This window comes from Artemia sp. Qi Xiang Cuo, chromosome 13 (assembly GCF_049724085.1).
Source record: "Artemia sp. Qi Xiang Cuo chromosome 13, ASM4972408v1, whole genome shotgun sequence".
Taxonomy (NCBI): Eukaryota; Metazoa; Arthropoda; class Branchiopoda; order Anostraca; family Artemiidae; genus Artemia; species Artemia sp. Qi Xiang Cuo.
The window spans coordinates 32,116,217-32,134,083 of NC_142806.1; the positions used below are offsets into that span (position 1 = coordinate 32,116,217).

The window sequence follows — 17,867 nt, forward strand, 5'->3', positions numbered from 1 at the left end:
TTAATGTTGAAACCTGACTGTAAGGCCTACTATATACTTTCTTTTGTTTTGCAGCCTTGTCGTTCTTTGAACATGTCAATGCAATATGTGGAGCTAATAGTGAATATTGTACTTAATACTTATGTCCGGATATGCTTGGACCTGTATACACGTAAGTTAGTCTTTTTTCTCTTGATAAGATAGTTTTTATATAAAAAAAAGCCTTTTACAATCCCTGGGGGCTAAATTAGCGACTAATATAAAAATACTGACTGAGTAGAGCGGCCCCTACGCTGTATATATTCTTGAATAATTTCTTAGACCTCGCGGCTTTTCCATTTACAGAATTTAAGAGAGAAAAAATGGGTATAATATAAATAAAACAATGGATGAAAAAAACTTTAACTAATAAAAATCTGAATATTTAGACTTCACGTCTGGGAGCCTTTATCAACGTGAAACAAAAAGAAGCTGATTTAAATTAAACGAAACATATAAGAAAAAAGACAAAACAAAAAACACACACAATACTGCAATCACTGTAAATAGTCTGAATAAGTACACACATTATTGTCAACAAGCCTGATAATCAAATCTATAGCGTTGGTTTAGATCGAAATGAGAACGTATGTTTAGTGGAAGAGGATGTACTTTTGTAGGCTCTGGGAAAGCTATACAGCCACTGATCACATATCACAGGGTTACTTTCCATTTATTTTCAAAATTGACATCTAGAAAAGTCTCTTCAAACAGCGAAAAATTATCGACAGAGTGAAGATGGTCAGGGGCGTAGTGCCAGCACTCTTACTGGGGGGGGGCAAGAAGGTTAGTCCAGTGCAACGGAAGAAAAGTTACCATATACGGAAGAAACTACTGGGTTAAATTAAAAATATTACACAAAAAATAAACAACAATAAAAACACATTAAATAACCATAGAATTCAGTAGTATGGTGATCAAGCTTATACTAAAATTATGAGCAATGAGTTGCTGCAGGCGACAGTAGTATAGTTTAAAAAACAAAACTTTTGCGTGGACTAAGGTGAATTTCATATACATTCGGCTTTTTCAGCAGGCTTCGTCACTAATGTTGTAAAACCTATCCCCCCTCTACTTCCCCAACCTCGCTTCCCAGCAGAGTATGCTCAATCTTATAGTTGAACCAAGCACCATTCTAACAGCCCCGTGTATCCTGCTATTCAGTCGTACGCAATTTTGAAAAGATTTTGACTCTGTAAGATTAAATTTATTGTGGTAAACTTTTACTATGCGTGATTCAGTGAAGTATTATTGTGAATTTTTATTAAATTGATTTGATTGTAGGTTCACTGCTTTATATTAATAAATAGCATTGAAATAAATGGGCCACATAAAGCAAAAGCACAAACACAGGATAATTCCAAGTTTTATTGCATATAATTCCAAATCTAATATTATATTGTAACATGAATCTTATGATATTTCAAAATTCGATGAATTTACATATAAAATAAACCTAGAATACACACTAATCGTGGAATAAAAAATCAATGTTTTGGCTCTGTATTACACAGACCTGTTACGAAAATTGTAGTCGTCTATGTTTTTCTATATTAAATTCCGTTATCACTTTATCATGGTCAATCTGCACTTCTCTTTCAATTGCCAACAGTGCAAGTGAAGATAATCCTTCTTGCCCCGTTGTGTTGCGGCAGTATCGAAGGCAAGAAAAATATCTTTCACACGACGCGGAATTCATAGGAATAGTGAATTATAGTTTAAATAAATTAAGTATCAGAGGAAATACACATTTCAAGCGTTTTCCAGCAAAAACAGATGCTCTTTCTTGAATGTTCTTGTTTTTCATATCCTCAACTCCGTAAAAACATTGTAGCTCAGACATGCAGCGTTCAAAATCGAGCTTATAGCATTCACACACAGAGCTTACAGCGTCTTTGTTCATTTCGTTTACACCTAGCATTGCGCTTAAGTTGTTCCAAACGTCCAAACTGTTCTCTTCTAGCCTACTTTAAATTTCTGTAGTTAGAACATCAATAACAGGATACAACACTTTATTTTTGAAAAACTCTTGCGCTGTTTCATATAGAACTATTGTACCCCCACCTACTTTCACTGGAACTTTACGTTTCCGGGGCAATTTAGGACCTATAAAATCACATTTAGTAGCTAATTCTGAGCTCTGATTGAACAATCTGAGGAAAAAACTCTTCTGATCAAAAGGTCTGTAATGCTTTGACAGTACTGATCTTGACCCTTTTTACCACTTCATAAGTTATACTTGTGGACTGTAACGTTTTCGACAATATGCCGCGTTGCATTAAAACTTCTTAGAAGGAGTAGGTCAAAAACAAATATAGAATCTTCCATATTTTTTTTCAAAGCCTTGGCTTGTCCTCCAACGTCATGGTCGGTCTCTAAAATTGTTTCTAAAGCTGCAAGAGTTTCTTCAAAGTTGTCCAGCAGTGCACGCACTGCTTCAATGCGACAAGTCCATCTGGTATCGCTTTGTGACTTTAAAGTTATGGTTCCCCCATGAAAGACTGGGAACTCTACTGAATTCTCTCAAAAACTGCATGGCGTTTGGTTGACTTTTCAATGAAATTACAGATACTTTGAAGAACAAAGAACGTATTTCTAATTGAAGTCACTGACTTAAAGCAGCTGACAATGCATAGATTCAGTATGTGTGCGCAGTAATGAATATACATTGCGGTTGGGCTCTCCTGAAGTATTCTGGCTGCCAAACCTTTATAAGGCCCTCATGTTTGAAGCTCTGATATCCAGGTCTATTGAAAGACATGCATTTTTTTATTAGTGCGGCTAATGTTTTTCCATCGTTTTTTTTCAAAACTCAAAAAACGATTCGTGATCTTCTAAGTTTTCATTAACATATCTCAAGACCACTGCAACTTGCTCATGTTTTGCTATATCTTGAGTTTCGTCCATAGCTAATATTTTTGTTTCCCTTACTTGTTTAGCTATTTGTTGCTTTATTTGACTAGATAATAATTCATTCTGGATAGTCGGTGAAATATATGGAAAATTCTTTTTACGTTCAACGAGGAGCTGTTGAATCACATCACTGTCCTTAGAGCAAAGTTCCATGAGCTCCAAAAAGTTTCCTCTGTTTTTTGAATCTATAATTTCGTCATGGGCTCATAATGCGATACCTTGTGCACCACAAAATATCAATGATTTGCATATGGATTTTAGACACAATCGATTTTGTTAGTAGGGTAATTAGACTAGCGTATATTTTTTAGAGTACAAAAAGAAATTCTGGTTAGTCTGAAGTTGTTTGTGAGAGAGTTAGGACTCTAAAAGTTGGATAGATTTGAGAAAGATCGAATCATGAGGAATCTAGTTCTTATGGAAAAACGTTTAGTTCTAGACGATGATTTTCTAGAGTTGTCTATTCAAAGGAAGATATTTTCTCGGGGAATGCTTGTCGATATAATGAAAACTGATTCTCCATCATTTGACTATTGTATGAAGCTTCTACATTGTGGTCCAAATGCATTTACACAATTTATTGATATATTGATCACGACACGGCAAAATAATATTGTGGATATGCTTTTAAACATTAGTTTAGAAATTTAGGACTTTTTTCATGAGAAAGATGGTGCTCAAGGATGATTTACTCTCTCTGTCTTCCTCTATATCAGACAATTTTTGAGGTTGCTAGCTCAGTTTCATTGTGGCAACGAGAGCGTCAACACATAACAAAAATGTTCCATACGTGTCCACTATGTATGTACTCACTGGGCAGCTGGTCATCATGTGAGAATTGCACAGTGATCGATGAACATGATGAAAAGTTTGGATTATGCAACCCGTGTAAATTGCATAGAGGATACGCTGCACTCGTTAAAGGTTGTAATTCCTGTCTTGAGGAGGTGTGTGACTCTCATCCTAGAGGTTACCTATGCTCCAATTGTCATTATGATAAATGTAAGCAGTGGGAGAGTACATATCCCGGTATGATTGGAAAGAATCCTAACCGTGATTTTAGTTTATTGCTACGAGATTGGTGTCGTCGTGGTTTTAGATTGTTCTGGGAGGAGGAACCAGGTCAACGATTCAACTGTTGGAACAACAAGAGAATATGGTTTCTACGTCATTGTTGTGAAGACAATGGGTGTTTTGATTATAAGCCCACTGATTTTTATTTGGCAGTGACGGAATGGGATTCGACACTTGAGGACACTGTTTATGAAATTGCTTCAAATACGCAAATTGAAACATGTGAATTCTATAGAATGAATGAGAATAGTATCATTGACTACACAAAGAGATATGACAAGAGTGAAGTCACACTCTACTGTAGAAAATGTGACCCTGACTTTGCAGTACATCAGGATCAGTGTACTGTGAATTCCGATAATCTACCTGCAATAGTTGTTGTCGACAAATACCTAGTAGTGGATGAAATCTAAAGAGTAGAAAAGTCGTTTTATCATGTATATAATTCTCTTTTTTTATTAATAAAAAATTTAACATAAACCTTTGGAAAATTTTATTATCAGGGTACTAAAATCAATATTAAATAAACTTTTAATTATATTCTCCACTAGAAATTCTTTAAATCTAGGTAAGTCAACGTAGATGTTGAGAAACTGCTTGTAGGTACAGCCACGGCATCTGAACATGAAAAGGAGTAGTGCATGAAAGCCACATGTCTTAGTCGTTAAATCCTGTACTCTTCGTTGATTTTTAATAATGGTTTTCCCACTGCTTTCAATAAAGTTGCTGATGTATGGATTGAAGAATTTATACAATAATCCAAGAGGATCAAAAAATTCAATATTCTTCGCTGTTTGAAAGATGCATAGCCAATGACCGGTCTTCAAAGTCGATGGACTGCTATTAACAATGATTAGGGAAAGTCCGAAGGTATGCAATAGGACTTGTACTGGGACATGTATGGATCCATACTAAATACATTGATTATTTGGTTTGTGTTCATGGTGCAAGGTCTAGTAGAACACTGCCGTCGGGTTGGATTTTCCAATAGGTTTTAAATTGGCTCAGTCATATGAGCGTGGTACTCTCAGCCAGAGCATTGGCAAATGTACACTCTAAACGTACATTCCCTGTTCGTACTATGCTCATATCCTGAGTGCCTGACAAGTCCAAAACAATAACCCCATGATTTTTTGAAAACATTGAATCAGTTATTCCATTTTCAATTAGTTGAGAGTCATGATCTAGGGACTGCATTGTCAACTCGTACAAAGTTCTATAGGATTTTTTGTCAAATGATGGAGTGTACAGCGGAATACCATTCACTTTGCACACAAGGCTAGATAGACCGAAAAAATTAAAATCATGGGGGGATTCAGTCCAGAATCCAACGGCTCTGCCACTCTTCACATAGGCCAAAGGCAATTTTGATGGGATTTCTCCATTGATAAATGATGAATCACTATAGCTACGAGAACCGGTGGCACTGTGACGTTGATTGGTGATTGTATGGGGGACAAGAAGTTTAATGTTGTTGCCATTGGCTCTTAGCTTTTCCACTGCCAATGCAACAGAGCTCATAACCTGTTGTTTTCGGACATGGAGAATTGCCCATGTGATAATGACATTTGCATAGGGTGCTGCAGGAAGTGTTTTTCTCAAAATGAAATTCGATGGGGCCATCTGTAACTTTATGTCAATCTTGACATAGGGGGGTAGCCATAGGGATATATTGAATATCTCATGATTTAATTTTCCAACTAGATGATACTCCTGGGTCACTGTTGTAGTCAACTCACCGTCAGTATCAACACCTGTTCGATATTCATAGCCCAATCATTGTCCTCTCACCTCCTTGTACGCCTTTGGCGTCGTCATCATAAATTGTGTGTAGCTTGCATAGTTTGATAAATTATTGCTGGTACTCACCAATGTTCCATTAATAAATACATTAATTTGTTTGAATAGATTGTGTAGAATACAGTTTTCATAGGAGAGACCATCGCCAGCATTTGGAGTTGTATTATCTAACTTTTTCTTTACCACAACATTTAAATCAATAAATGTTGACGACAAATCAATTTCAGTGGAAAATATTTGAAAGTGTATAGTCTCCGAGAGGGTTTGTTGGAGATGAAATTGTTCATAGTTGCCATACTTGACACTGACATCAACATTTTCAGTATTGAATAGATTGAATGAGGAACTGATTGATGTATATGATTCCCTGTGGGGGAGATAAGTCATCTTAAGAGAAGAAATCCTTTTTTGATCTAACAATCTTTTTCTTTTTTTTCTTCTACTTATTGGCCTTCGTTGTTTTATTTCTCAAAGTCCTTGTTGATGTCCTTAGCTTCCTGCCTGGGAGGAGACTGATGAGTGAATGACGCGAACGCATCCTTTTCAATCCCTCCCCATTTTGTCGAGATTTTAATTGTTCACCAACGGCTGTTGCTGATGATGTAATATTTTTCTTAACACTCTGCTTAAAAATTCTTGCCCGACCCCACATCCTGCATTGTGAATGCAGCAAAATTTGAAGCGGCAGGTAAAATACATTTTATGGCAAGGGGTATTGCTGAATCAAATAGCCAAAAAAACCAGCTACCAAGACCATAGCCAGACATTGTAGTACGCCCCTTGTAGTAGTCCAATCCATTGTCTATTTTACGCGAACTCAAAGCACCAACATAACAATCGATATCGGGACAGACAAATGGAATTCTTCTATTGTTCGTTTTAGGTGATTGTACCGTCGTCGTTGACAATGGGTCGAAAATGACATGTAATCACTGCTATGCCTTTTGTTACTGCTAGAGGATCACCCAATTCACTTCTTAGTGTTAACTGGAAGGACTCAAAATATGAATTGTTTACAGGAACATATTTATTATGCTTTATATTATAGTGATTAACATTTTGGTGATTTTTTTTTGGTTCAAGAACCCAGATGAGTGGAACCGTTGAATTACAAACTCTTGATGTTTCAACCAAGGATTTTCACAAGAGAAATCACATGAGCATGCACAATCAAATTAAAGTAGTTGAGAACAATGAACTAGTTGTAAATCCTAAATCAAAAGAACAGTTGTTGTTTAAAGATAAAGTTGTTAAATTAGAACTCGTTCTTGCTGCATGGATAGTTACAAGTAAAGAAGAAATAAGTATTAGGGACAATTTACCTTATGTCCTTAAAGCTTATATTAGTGACTCTCCAACTTTTGAATGTTTTGAGTGTGCAAGAACCAGGAACCAAGAACCAGTTTAATCAAAAATGTGATTGCTCCTTTTGCCATCAAGAAACTCAGTGATAAGCTTAAAAGAGTATAATTCTCCATTTTATTCGATGAAATTACTGACAGGACTGGATCAAAGTTCTTGGTGATTATTTGTCGTTATTTTTGCTTTAATTCAGGTGAATTAAAGGAAGAGTTTCTTCCTCTAACCGAGGTTCACAACGCCAGTGCAACTGGTTTGAAGACACTTGTTTATGAAGTACTCAATGACCAATGAATTCATTACTCAAATTTAATTGGCTTTGCTGCGGACAATGCCAGTGTAATGTTAGGCAAACGGAACGGCCTGGCCACTTTAATTAAAAATGATTTACCATGGCTTGCCGTAATTGGTTGTGTTTGCCACTCGTTCTCACTCTGCTCTTCTGACGCCTGCAAAAAACTCTATAACTAATCTCTTACTAATATCAATTGTAACGAAAACTATTCCTTTTATTCAAATCCCTATCACCAATCAAGTTATACTCGTTCCTCTTGGCAAAGGTGTAATGACCTCTAGAATAGGACCACTAGAATACCTACCAGAAAAATCTGTTTGGTACTATACACCCAAGCAAATCCATACGATGCATTACTACGTAAACGCACTCTTTTATATAGTGCTAGTTTGGTTAATGCTAATGAAATAAAATAAAATAGGATGAATATAGAATAGTTTAGAAACAAATTTTGGCTATATATTTACACATTAGGGGCGGGGGGGGGAGGGTAAAGCATAGCATATTTTATTAAATAACCAACCCTCGATACCTCACCCCCCAAACCATAGAAAACAACAGTTTAAATATCGTATACGCAATGAAAACACGCTATACATTGTATTACCTTATAGCGGTGTCTTGAATTAAACCTGTTTTCGTGACTGGTTTCTATTGCTATACATAAAGGAGGGCGTTTAACATAGGAGTACAAACAGAACTATGTAACATGCTGCAATACTTCCTATCAGCTGCGCCTCCAAGCTCGGTCGGTTAAATGACCCACCACTTGGCCAGGGATGCCACCATACAAAAAACTTTCGTACCGTCCAAACTCTTAATACGTAACTTTTTCGTAACTTTGCATAGGACAATCTATTTTCTCGGCTGGGTGCCCTAGCTTTGTTATCAAATGCGGTACTTAAGGGGGGGGGGTACATTTGTTGCCGGTATAATTTTAAAAATATATTTTCACGTAATCTCATTAAAAATCCCCCCTGATAAACAAGAAGTATAACAATAGGAATAGTTTTATATAAGACATTGGAACGCAGCTTTAAATGAATATTTCGACCCTATATCCACGGGCCGTCCTCAGCAAAATAAATGAAGGAAAACTAATATAAAAGAAACTAAAATTAAAATTCTATCATGCGGTCCACTGTTTTATATAAAAAATTCCATATTTTTATACTTATTGCTTATGATGGAAAGGCAGTTTGGTCTTCGTCACGGTCTTTGTCGATCTTTAATCCCCCCCTCCAACTACAAAAAAAGGCCTTTTTTGTATATTAATTTAAAATTTTTAAAACCACCCCTCTGCCGTTCTAAATATTAATAAATTTGAGAACTTTTTACTTTAGCATCAGAAACAGCTATGAAATAAAAAAATTGAGTTGATTCGGGTGCAATTTGGCCTTTTTTCCAGCATGTTTGAATGGCACTTTGTTTTTACGCAATAAAAATCAAAATAAACCCGTGATTTGAACTTATTTAACCTAAAAAAAAATCGTCGAGACCCCAGATAAATGAAAAAATACTGCGAAAGCTATATTATGCATATTGTGTATTTACCCAATTTATGATAAGGCGTGCCTTAGTTTGTTCTTATTTGTCTTTGATTTGGATGTAATTTAGGATACTTTGAAGAAAAAGATGAGCAAAGATTGTATTTTTAATTAGCAAAATTTAGATAAACAACTCAGATAATCGTTTAGGGCTTGATTTAAAGCTTACTTTTTATGTAGGTATAAGACACAACATATTATACACTTATACAGGGAAGCAAGAAAAATTAATTAGGAAACATGCTTAACGTGGGAGTTCACTTTTTCCACTTTCTTGCTTTCCTTACAAGAGTATCCGGGATCTCCCAAGAACTTGGGTCAGGAATTGCTCTTCTGACATGCATAAGATCAGAAACAGTTTTCGGATTGAGTCTATTACGAAGTGGGGTCTTTATCATTTTTAATTAAAAAAATTGTCGCTCTGCTCCAGCACTGGAATAGGGAAGATACGTCAATGTGAGAATGAAATTGCTAAAAATTTTAAGGAATAATTGTCATTCCAATCTTTTAAATTGGCAAAACCATTACATAGCTTTAACAGAAACAGCTTAACATCTATATTCGCATAACTTACTCCTACACTCATACGTCTCAACTATGTTTTTAGTGTCACAGTATCATAGTGAAGAACATTTTATTTAAACATCTTAAGAACAGAGACAAGTGACTTCACGTGCCTGCATATCCCTAAACTTGAGGATAGACTTTAAAATAGACCTAATAAAGGGTTTTTGGGTTTATTTGCACTTGTATCTCAGACTGTAGTTTTATACAAAATGCTAAACAGCTTTTTTTTTACATCTTGCACTTGGCGCACCTCGGCCCCACCCTTGTCGATACTTTCAAGCTCGTATAGTTGAAATTCTGCACCAAAATGCATATCTTGTATACTCCTGAAATTTCGAGGATCAGAAAAATCCATTGTAAATGGACAAGTTTTTCCAGGCCTCAGCTGACTCTCGTTAATGAAATTCAATCCTACTTCTTGAAGAAGGGATGAAACACTAGACTTTAATTTATGGACTTTTATGTCCGCACTCTGAAATTCGACGTTTAGTTTGTTAACAATGGGTAAAACGTATTTAAGAAACAAATAAAACAATTTTACTTTTGGATTCACCAAACCCAAATAAGGATTTACAGCACTCATGTCCTTTCCTTCCAAGAATGGTATCATAAAAAACTCTGTGAGTACCACCCATTGTTCAATCAAGCGGTCGGCAACTGATTCAAAAACCAACCATCTTGTTGCAACTGGATAAAGCAATTGATGCTCTGCAACCTATAGAAAATGCTGAAATTCTTTCAGCTCTGCTTTTCGCTTTGCACTTCCTGAAATGTAATTATAGATGTCGTGAATGGACTGCACAATGTCAGATGGAAGTTTTTTATAGGCGTCAGAAGAGCAGAGCGAGAACGAGTGGCAAACACAACCAATTACGGCAAGCCATGTTAAATCATTTTTAATTAAAGTGGCCAGGCCGTTCCGTTTGCTTAACATTACACTGGCATTGTCCGAAGCAAAGCCAATTAAATTTGAGTAAGGAATGCATTGGTCATTGAGTACTTCATAAACAAGTGTCTTCAAACCATTTGCACTGGCGTTGTGAACCTCGGGTGGAGGAAGAAACTCTTCCTTTAATTCACCTGAATTAAAGCAAAAATAACGACAAATAATCACCAAGAACTTAGATCCAGTCCTGTCAGTACTTTCATCGACTAAAATGGAGAATTTTACTCTTTTAAGCTTATCACTGAGTTTCTCGATGGCAAAAGGAGCAATCACATTTTTGATTAAACTGGTGGTCTTGGTTCTTGAACACTCAAAACATTCAACAGTTGGAGAGTCACTAATATAAGCTTTAAGGACATTAGGTAACGTGTCCATAATACTTATTTCTTGTTTACTTGAAGCTATCCATGCAGCAAGAACCAGTTCTAATTTAACAACTTTATCTTTAAGCAACAACTGTTCTTTTGATATAGTATTTACAACTAGATAATTGTTCTCAACTAATTTAATTTGATTGTGCATGCTCATGTGAGTTCTTTTGTGAAAATCAGTTTCAGCATATCTAAGCAAATAAGTCATACCCCCAAACACTTTTTCTGACAATATTTACAGTAAGCAACGTTCTTACTGAAAGGACACCTTTCAATCCAATCTTTAAGATCTTCATGCTCAAACCACTTCTCTCTAAACTTCCTATTTACAACTACCACTTTCCGTTTCTTTGCAAATCTTTCTTTTTTGTATGGACGCGTTATAGATGATCTTAATTCCTTATCTATTTCCATATTTTGGCTTTAGCAGTTTGGATTGCACCCGACAACCAAATGTTCTTCACTAGCACATAGATCTGAAGTAGATGGGTTTTGGGTTGAATGTCCCAAGGACTCTTCCTGGCAGACTTGTAGTTTTGAACTAGGCCCCAGATCTAACACTCTGCCAGTTTTTTGCAGTGTCTGGCCAGAAATAGGTGTTTCCGTTGATGAGCCTGATTGAAGAGATTCTGAATCTGACTTCAAAAAAAAATTTCGTATATCCATTACCAAGAGAATTTTCTTGTCTATTTGAAAAAAAAAACATCGTATAAATTTTCAAACATGTAACAAACATTACTATATTAAAAGCACAAGAGTCTCCAAGGAAGCATATCGAAATTAATTCCCATTGTTAACCAATAGTGATCGCATTAAGGGGCGACCATACTTGAAGCGACCTTCCTATCTCTCCCATAGTAAGTGTTTTGAGTTTGTCTGACATTAATAGTTGAGGCAGTTAGGTGGTGTCAGTCTTTTCTAATAGAATAGAATCAGGTGAACATTTTGATTTAGCAAAATGCTAAAGCCGACACCTATTTTTCCTGAAATCCCAAAAAACTCGAAAACCTATTTTGGGTTTGCCTGCAAGATGACTGCAGTCAATATTGTCGTAATTGGGACTTAAAAATGCAGCGAAAAATATTCTATTGAAGCGGTAGCAGCATATTTTTATAAAAAACACTTGCTGACTCCAGTCCCTTCAAATACTTTACATACCAACGTTTTAAATTGCTTATCACCCGACAAAGACCCTAAAATACTTGGAATCAAACGGATGTGGCTGCATAAATTATGCTGAGGGGGTTAACGCTTCCTTTTGCTCAAAAGCGGTCAGTTTGAGTTTGATTTAGTGAAGCTTTAGCTCTTGAAATGATTTATTTGGTGTGTATAATTTGAAAGCGTTAGCTTGAGAGTTAAACATTCGACAAATTGTGCGAATAAGTTGGATGTACTGGGAAATTGTGAATTCAACAATCAAGTTTGACAACTATCGGGAAAAAGAGAAATAAGCGTGGGTTGGGTTTGCCAAATGTTAAGGCCCATCGTGAAAAATTGCCATTTTATTCCATAATTAATCACCTAATTTAATCGCCTAACCATTCAATCACCTAATTCAATCGCCTACCTATTACACTCCGTGAAAATATCTATCATAAAATGTAACTAATATTGAAAGTCTAAGGAACCCCTGGAAGTCACCCTCTTCGAGTTTGTTTACTCAAGTATGTGTGAAATCTGATACCTTTGTGTTTGAGCCCTTTTGCCGACCAGGAAAAGGGCTCGAATTAGCCGAAACGGCTTTGGACTGGCGTCCCTCTTTAAAAATTTTTTTAAGGAATATCAGAAGATTAAACAGTAAATACTAGACAGCAATAATTAAAATCAATAAACCTTGAAACACTTAAATATTAGTTGACATTTTTCTAACTAACTGTTTTGAGAATATTTTTGGCATTAAATGATGAACTTGAACGGGCATATACCGGTGGGTTACTCAGACCAATGACATTCGGAAACCCATTAACTTTCACAATGACCCCCGTTCTATTTCATACTTTGCCTGTTCTTTAGCACGTGTCGATAAATATGGATCTCCCTTCTCCAAGATTTAAGCCGTTAATGATCAGTTAGTTTGGCATTCATACACTACCTTCGAATTTTCTTGAATAATGTGATGCATTAGGGATAAAATAGTGATGTGTCATATTTTATTTGACTTCAGCATCCCCACTCCCAATCATTCAAAGGCTTGACATCTCCTCTCTTCAATTTTCCCCCAACTATAGTGCATTCCACCCAAGTTTAAAGATTGCGTTGGTCTTTAAGAGATCATTTTTTTTTTCCTGAACTGTTTTATTTACTTTTCTACCATTCAGTTTTTGACACCGGTCTAGGCTTCGCTTATGTCCTCTACCGAACTAAAAATATACAATAATAACAATTTATGCTTCTTTACCTTTAAGAAATTCCTATTTATTCAACTGTAAGTTCTGCTTCCGGTTTACCTGCAAAACAAAAAGACACCTCCTCTCCCCCTGTTTAATGCGTGTATATAACCTCAGGCTACTATTTTACTTAGTTTGTTGTTGTTGTTTTTAATAGCCCTTATTGATGTCTTGAACCAAAAGTTGATGAGTAATACGTACAATATAAAAGGCAAATCAATAAAAAAATGAAAATTTAGAGTTTTTCATAAACCAAGATAAACAATTAAATTTTTTTTTTATTGTCAAATTTCAATAAAACCGATAATAATAAATCTAGCTTCTAAAAATAACCAAAAAATTATTTTAATCGCTCCCTTTCCGTCTAATTTTTTATATTGGCTCGGTCTCAGTCTCACTTCTTCCAGCCTTAAATTCGCATCACTTCAACATGAAGATTTGGGGAATTCTGAGTGACAGAATTTTTGTTTTGTTTTTACTTTATCGAACAAAAAATATTTCAATAGTTGTCTTCAGTTCCTATTTCAAACAGCAGTTATTTTACATAAAATGCCTTTTTTCTGTTTGTAATTTGAATCATAACTCCCAACCAAAAGAAAGCAAGAAATAAAAGAAGATTATATCCTAAATAAAAGAAGATAGAAATATAAGAAGATTATAAAAGAATAAAAGAAGATATATCTGTCATATATCCGCCTTGACGTGGAAACTCTTAAGTAGAATAATCAGTTTTCTATATTCCTTATTTTCAAGTGATGAGTAAATATGCCTATGCAAGGGGGTTCTTTAAGCCCGGGCCCTCACAAAAGTCTCAATCCTCCCAAGTTTGTCCTTATACCAATTGGTCCGGTTTTGGGATTTGACGGAATCACCCACCTTCCCCCTGAAACAAATTATTGGGCTCGTGTCTGATGTTTAATACTTGATTCAATGTAAATCAGCTTCGAAGTCCATTTGAAGATAACTAGAGAAAATGATATGTGTAGATTGCCGAAGTGTCCTTTTCGGCCAACCGTCTAGGGCTAAACGGTTGGGGTGGGAGGGTGTCACAAAGAAAGATTTAAAGGAATTGGAAACTTGCTGGGAGGATGTAAGGAGGAAGGCTTTGAAGTGATTGCGATTGAGGAGGAGTGTGCTTAGCTGGGTTGACCTCAGGCGGCTTGGTGCTGCGGTGAGTTGTTAATAGTAGTTAATGCAATTATTATTTATTTTTATTTATTAGCTCTAAAAATAGAAACTTCCAGACAATATCATAAGTAATGAAATGTAAACATTATCTTCAAAAAAAAATCTTTTAACTAATAAATAAGTAAAATAAAAATTAATTATTCCCTCATTGAAGCACAGTATAAATATATTTTATTATATATTCATGCTGTGGTATTAAAGCTCCAATGATACAACCCAACCTGAATTTCTTTTATTACGGAAGTCCACAAATGCATAAAATTGTGATAATTTAGACGAGGTTGACCTCATTTATAAAGAAGAAATAATCAACTAATGATAATGTGAGAAATTTTGTTTATCTTCAATTAGTAGCTTGCTAAAGGTGTAAGTAATTGGCATAATTGTACAATTAACGGAAGCCCAAGATAAAATCAGCTATTATTTAAAGAAAAGATGAAATTTGGTGTTTAGTAAGAATTCTTAAAAAACAAAATCAAAGTACAGTTTATAGGCGTGTAAATTTGTAACAAGAAATCAATATTTATTTAACATTAATCTAGTTACAAAGCATGGGCATCTCTTGTGGGAGGGGGTTTAGTTTTTCTACTCTCAAATATAAAGCTATGGGGTAGAGCAGTAATAAAAGGCAAATACATTTTGGAGGCGTACCGGCGCTTGTCAGAACCAAACCGTGTCCTTCTCTTAGTATAAAAAAGACTATTATATATTTTATTAGAAAAAATAAATAATTAGCCCCCACGAGGTGAATTCGCGTATCAGACCCTATGGCTCTGATGATGTCTTTTTAAGAGTATACTTTTTTAAGCTCTAGTCATGAGATTGAACCTTACGAGCCCGCCGTCACACGTCGTCCTGACGTGGGTGTTTTTTAGACTGTAATAGCCATGTATTACACCATAAATTATTATCTTAAGTTATGGAGGCTTGAGAAGATTATTTAGGATATAGACAAGGGAGTCTGAGAACTTTAAAAAAACAAGTATTTTAATATTGAACTTCTGAACAGAAAGTTTCGAGCTGAGAGTAGTTTAGTTGTTATACAATACCAGGGCTGTTTGGTAGTATATGATAACCTATTCTGGAAATTACTTTTTTGATTATGTATGTTATACTTTACTTATAGCGTCGTCTATCGGGTAGGGATAATATTTTAGAGACGGCATCTTCTGGGTTTGATATTTATTTTCTTTTACTTAATATATTTAACATTTGAGTGTCATTGAATAATATACATGTTTCTTTCCACTATACATAGGCTTGTCAACTTTTTTGGCTGAAGTTGACTTTTTAACTGTAGTAGGTTTTTCTGTTGTCTTGTCTGTTGACTTAAGAGCTGTGATCTTGGATTACTTGTCAGAAATGTATTTGTCGGAATTGACAGGATTAGCTATTTTGAAATAAATATTGACGCATGGAATTTTCTGACTTCTTAAAAGACCGTGTTCTATGCAACGATTCATTTATATATTATGGTGAATTGTCACAAATTTTGCATCAGAGCAGTAATAACAATGGGAAATTCTGTCTTTTATTAGATATTTAAGTCGTTATTCCCCGTGTTAAGTAATGTCCGCTAGGGAGTTTTTTCTTATGTAATGGGCGTTCGTGGGTTGTGCTGGTGTTTTGGCCTTGGGTTAACAGGTATTTTTTTCATACTTATATTTGGGTTTAGACTTGGCTATATTTTAATTAGGTGATATTTAATAACTTATCTGTTATAATGAATATGTATTTGCCACTTCAGATAAATATTCATACCTTTAAAATTCATATAAATATTCTCTTTATCACTACTACTACAAATTCTCGATTTACTTAGGTGTTTCAAAGACGGACAAGGAGCAGTCCTTGCAAAGTACTACACGGGTGATCATTCTAAATGAATTATTTAGCATTACTTAGTTAATAAATGGTTGGTGTTGTGTCTTACCTGCGAAACAAAGGTCATGATGTTGTGTGATTGATATGACATCAACATAGGTGTGTTTATTTTAATGGCCGTCTCTTCTAAGTACATATTTTTGTCAGTTATCGATAATTGATAATTAGCCAGCAAATTTTAAGATACGTTTAGTAATCCACAAGAAATATTTTACTATACTAATAAACGCCTTTTTAATATGACTTTACATCATCTGTGAACAATTTTTATTTTTTAATCTTCCTTTCATTTCAACTTTATGTAAGATACGGTCCGCTCTATGATTGTTCGTTTTAAATTAAGAATTGAAATTAATTCTAAAACACACTCTAAAACAGACTATCAATATCAACGACCATATACCAACTTGGTATGAAATCTTGTATTATAATTATATTAATGAAAATAAATGTATTTTCCTTCTAGTATTAAATTTACAAAAACAGAAATAGTGTCTTATGGTTTACAAGATGCATGGGGGAGGGGAACGCGGTTGAAAAATGGAAGTAAACTGCTGTTATTTGTTACAAAAGGACAAGACTAGAAATTTTATTTAGATTTTTTTTGGGTAAGAATTCTTACTAAAGGTAGAGGGAAAAAGTTTATTATGAGTTTATTTTTGAATATTATTTTACTTGGAAAAAGAGAAAAAAAATCACAATAATTACAAAATACCAAAACCACATAGTGGACCTGGTCTCTCAGTCATAACAAAACGGACCGGGACCAACATTGTGTTACTTTTAGGAACTGACGAGACTGGGTAGTTTCATTGTGGTATGGCCTTTGGCTGAAGAAGGTTTGTATCAGAATAATTGTTGGTCCAAAAACCCTAAAAGAAATAACATGCCAAATTTTAGAGTCTTGAAGATAGTTTTTCATTAGAATGACATTTATAGAGGCTGAAATCTTTTGTATTTATTGTTTTTATCCTATTTTTATTCTGAATCAAAATTAATCTCCTCAAAAATGTTTCCTCATTTGATGACTAGGCTACCCTATACGCATTTACCCTACTCTCGTACAATAAATGCCTATGCATTTTGGCCTAGGATTTATTTTTACACGTTGTGGAATTAGAGTTGCATCTTTCTGTCTTCTAACACTATAATTTCTTTCCCGCTCACTTGGAGTTATATGGGGTCCGGCACATTCCCCTCGGAAAATCCCCTTCCTCTACCTCTGGACCGATTTACTTCTTGGTAAATGGGTCCTCCTTTTCATATATTAATTTTCAAAAAAAAAATTCGAAAAGAAGTTCTTAAAAAAAAAGTAAAGGTCATATCAAACTTAAGATCAGCAGAAATAATACCTGTTTGTCCTATTATATTTCAAACTCAAAATGACCAGAAGTTACTATTAAAGAATAAATGAAACCCAAAATGAACAAAAATTAAATAAATTCCCCCTGGAAAATTCTCTTCAAACGTAAAATTGAGTAGCCAAAGGGAAATTTAGGCAGATAAAAGAAGTTCTTT

At 35.0% G+C, this 17,867-nt stretch overlaps 2 protein-coding genes across 2 annotated transcripts in view; both read right to left on the minus strand.

Annotated features, from left to right (window-relative positions):
* Positions 1-17,867, minus strand: part of LOC148945197 (uncharacterized) — a 350,765-nt gene that overhangs the window by 65,915 nt on the left and 266,983 nt on the right. The window lies entirely within an intron of this gene.
* LOC148945198 (zinc finger protein 862-like) lies at positions 10,289-11,098 on the minus strand. Its single transcript, XM_089098972.1, has one exon. It carries the CDS (start codon positions 11,096-11,098, stop codon positions 10,289-10,291), a length of 810 nt encoding a protein of 269 aa, XP_088955098.1.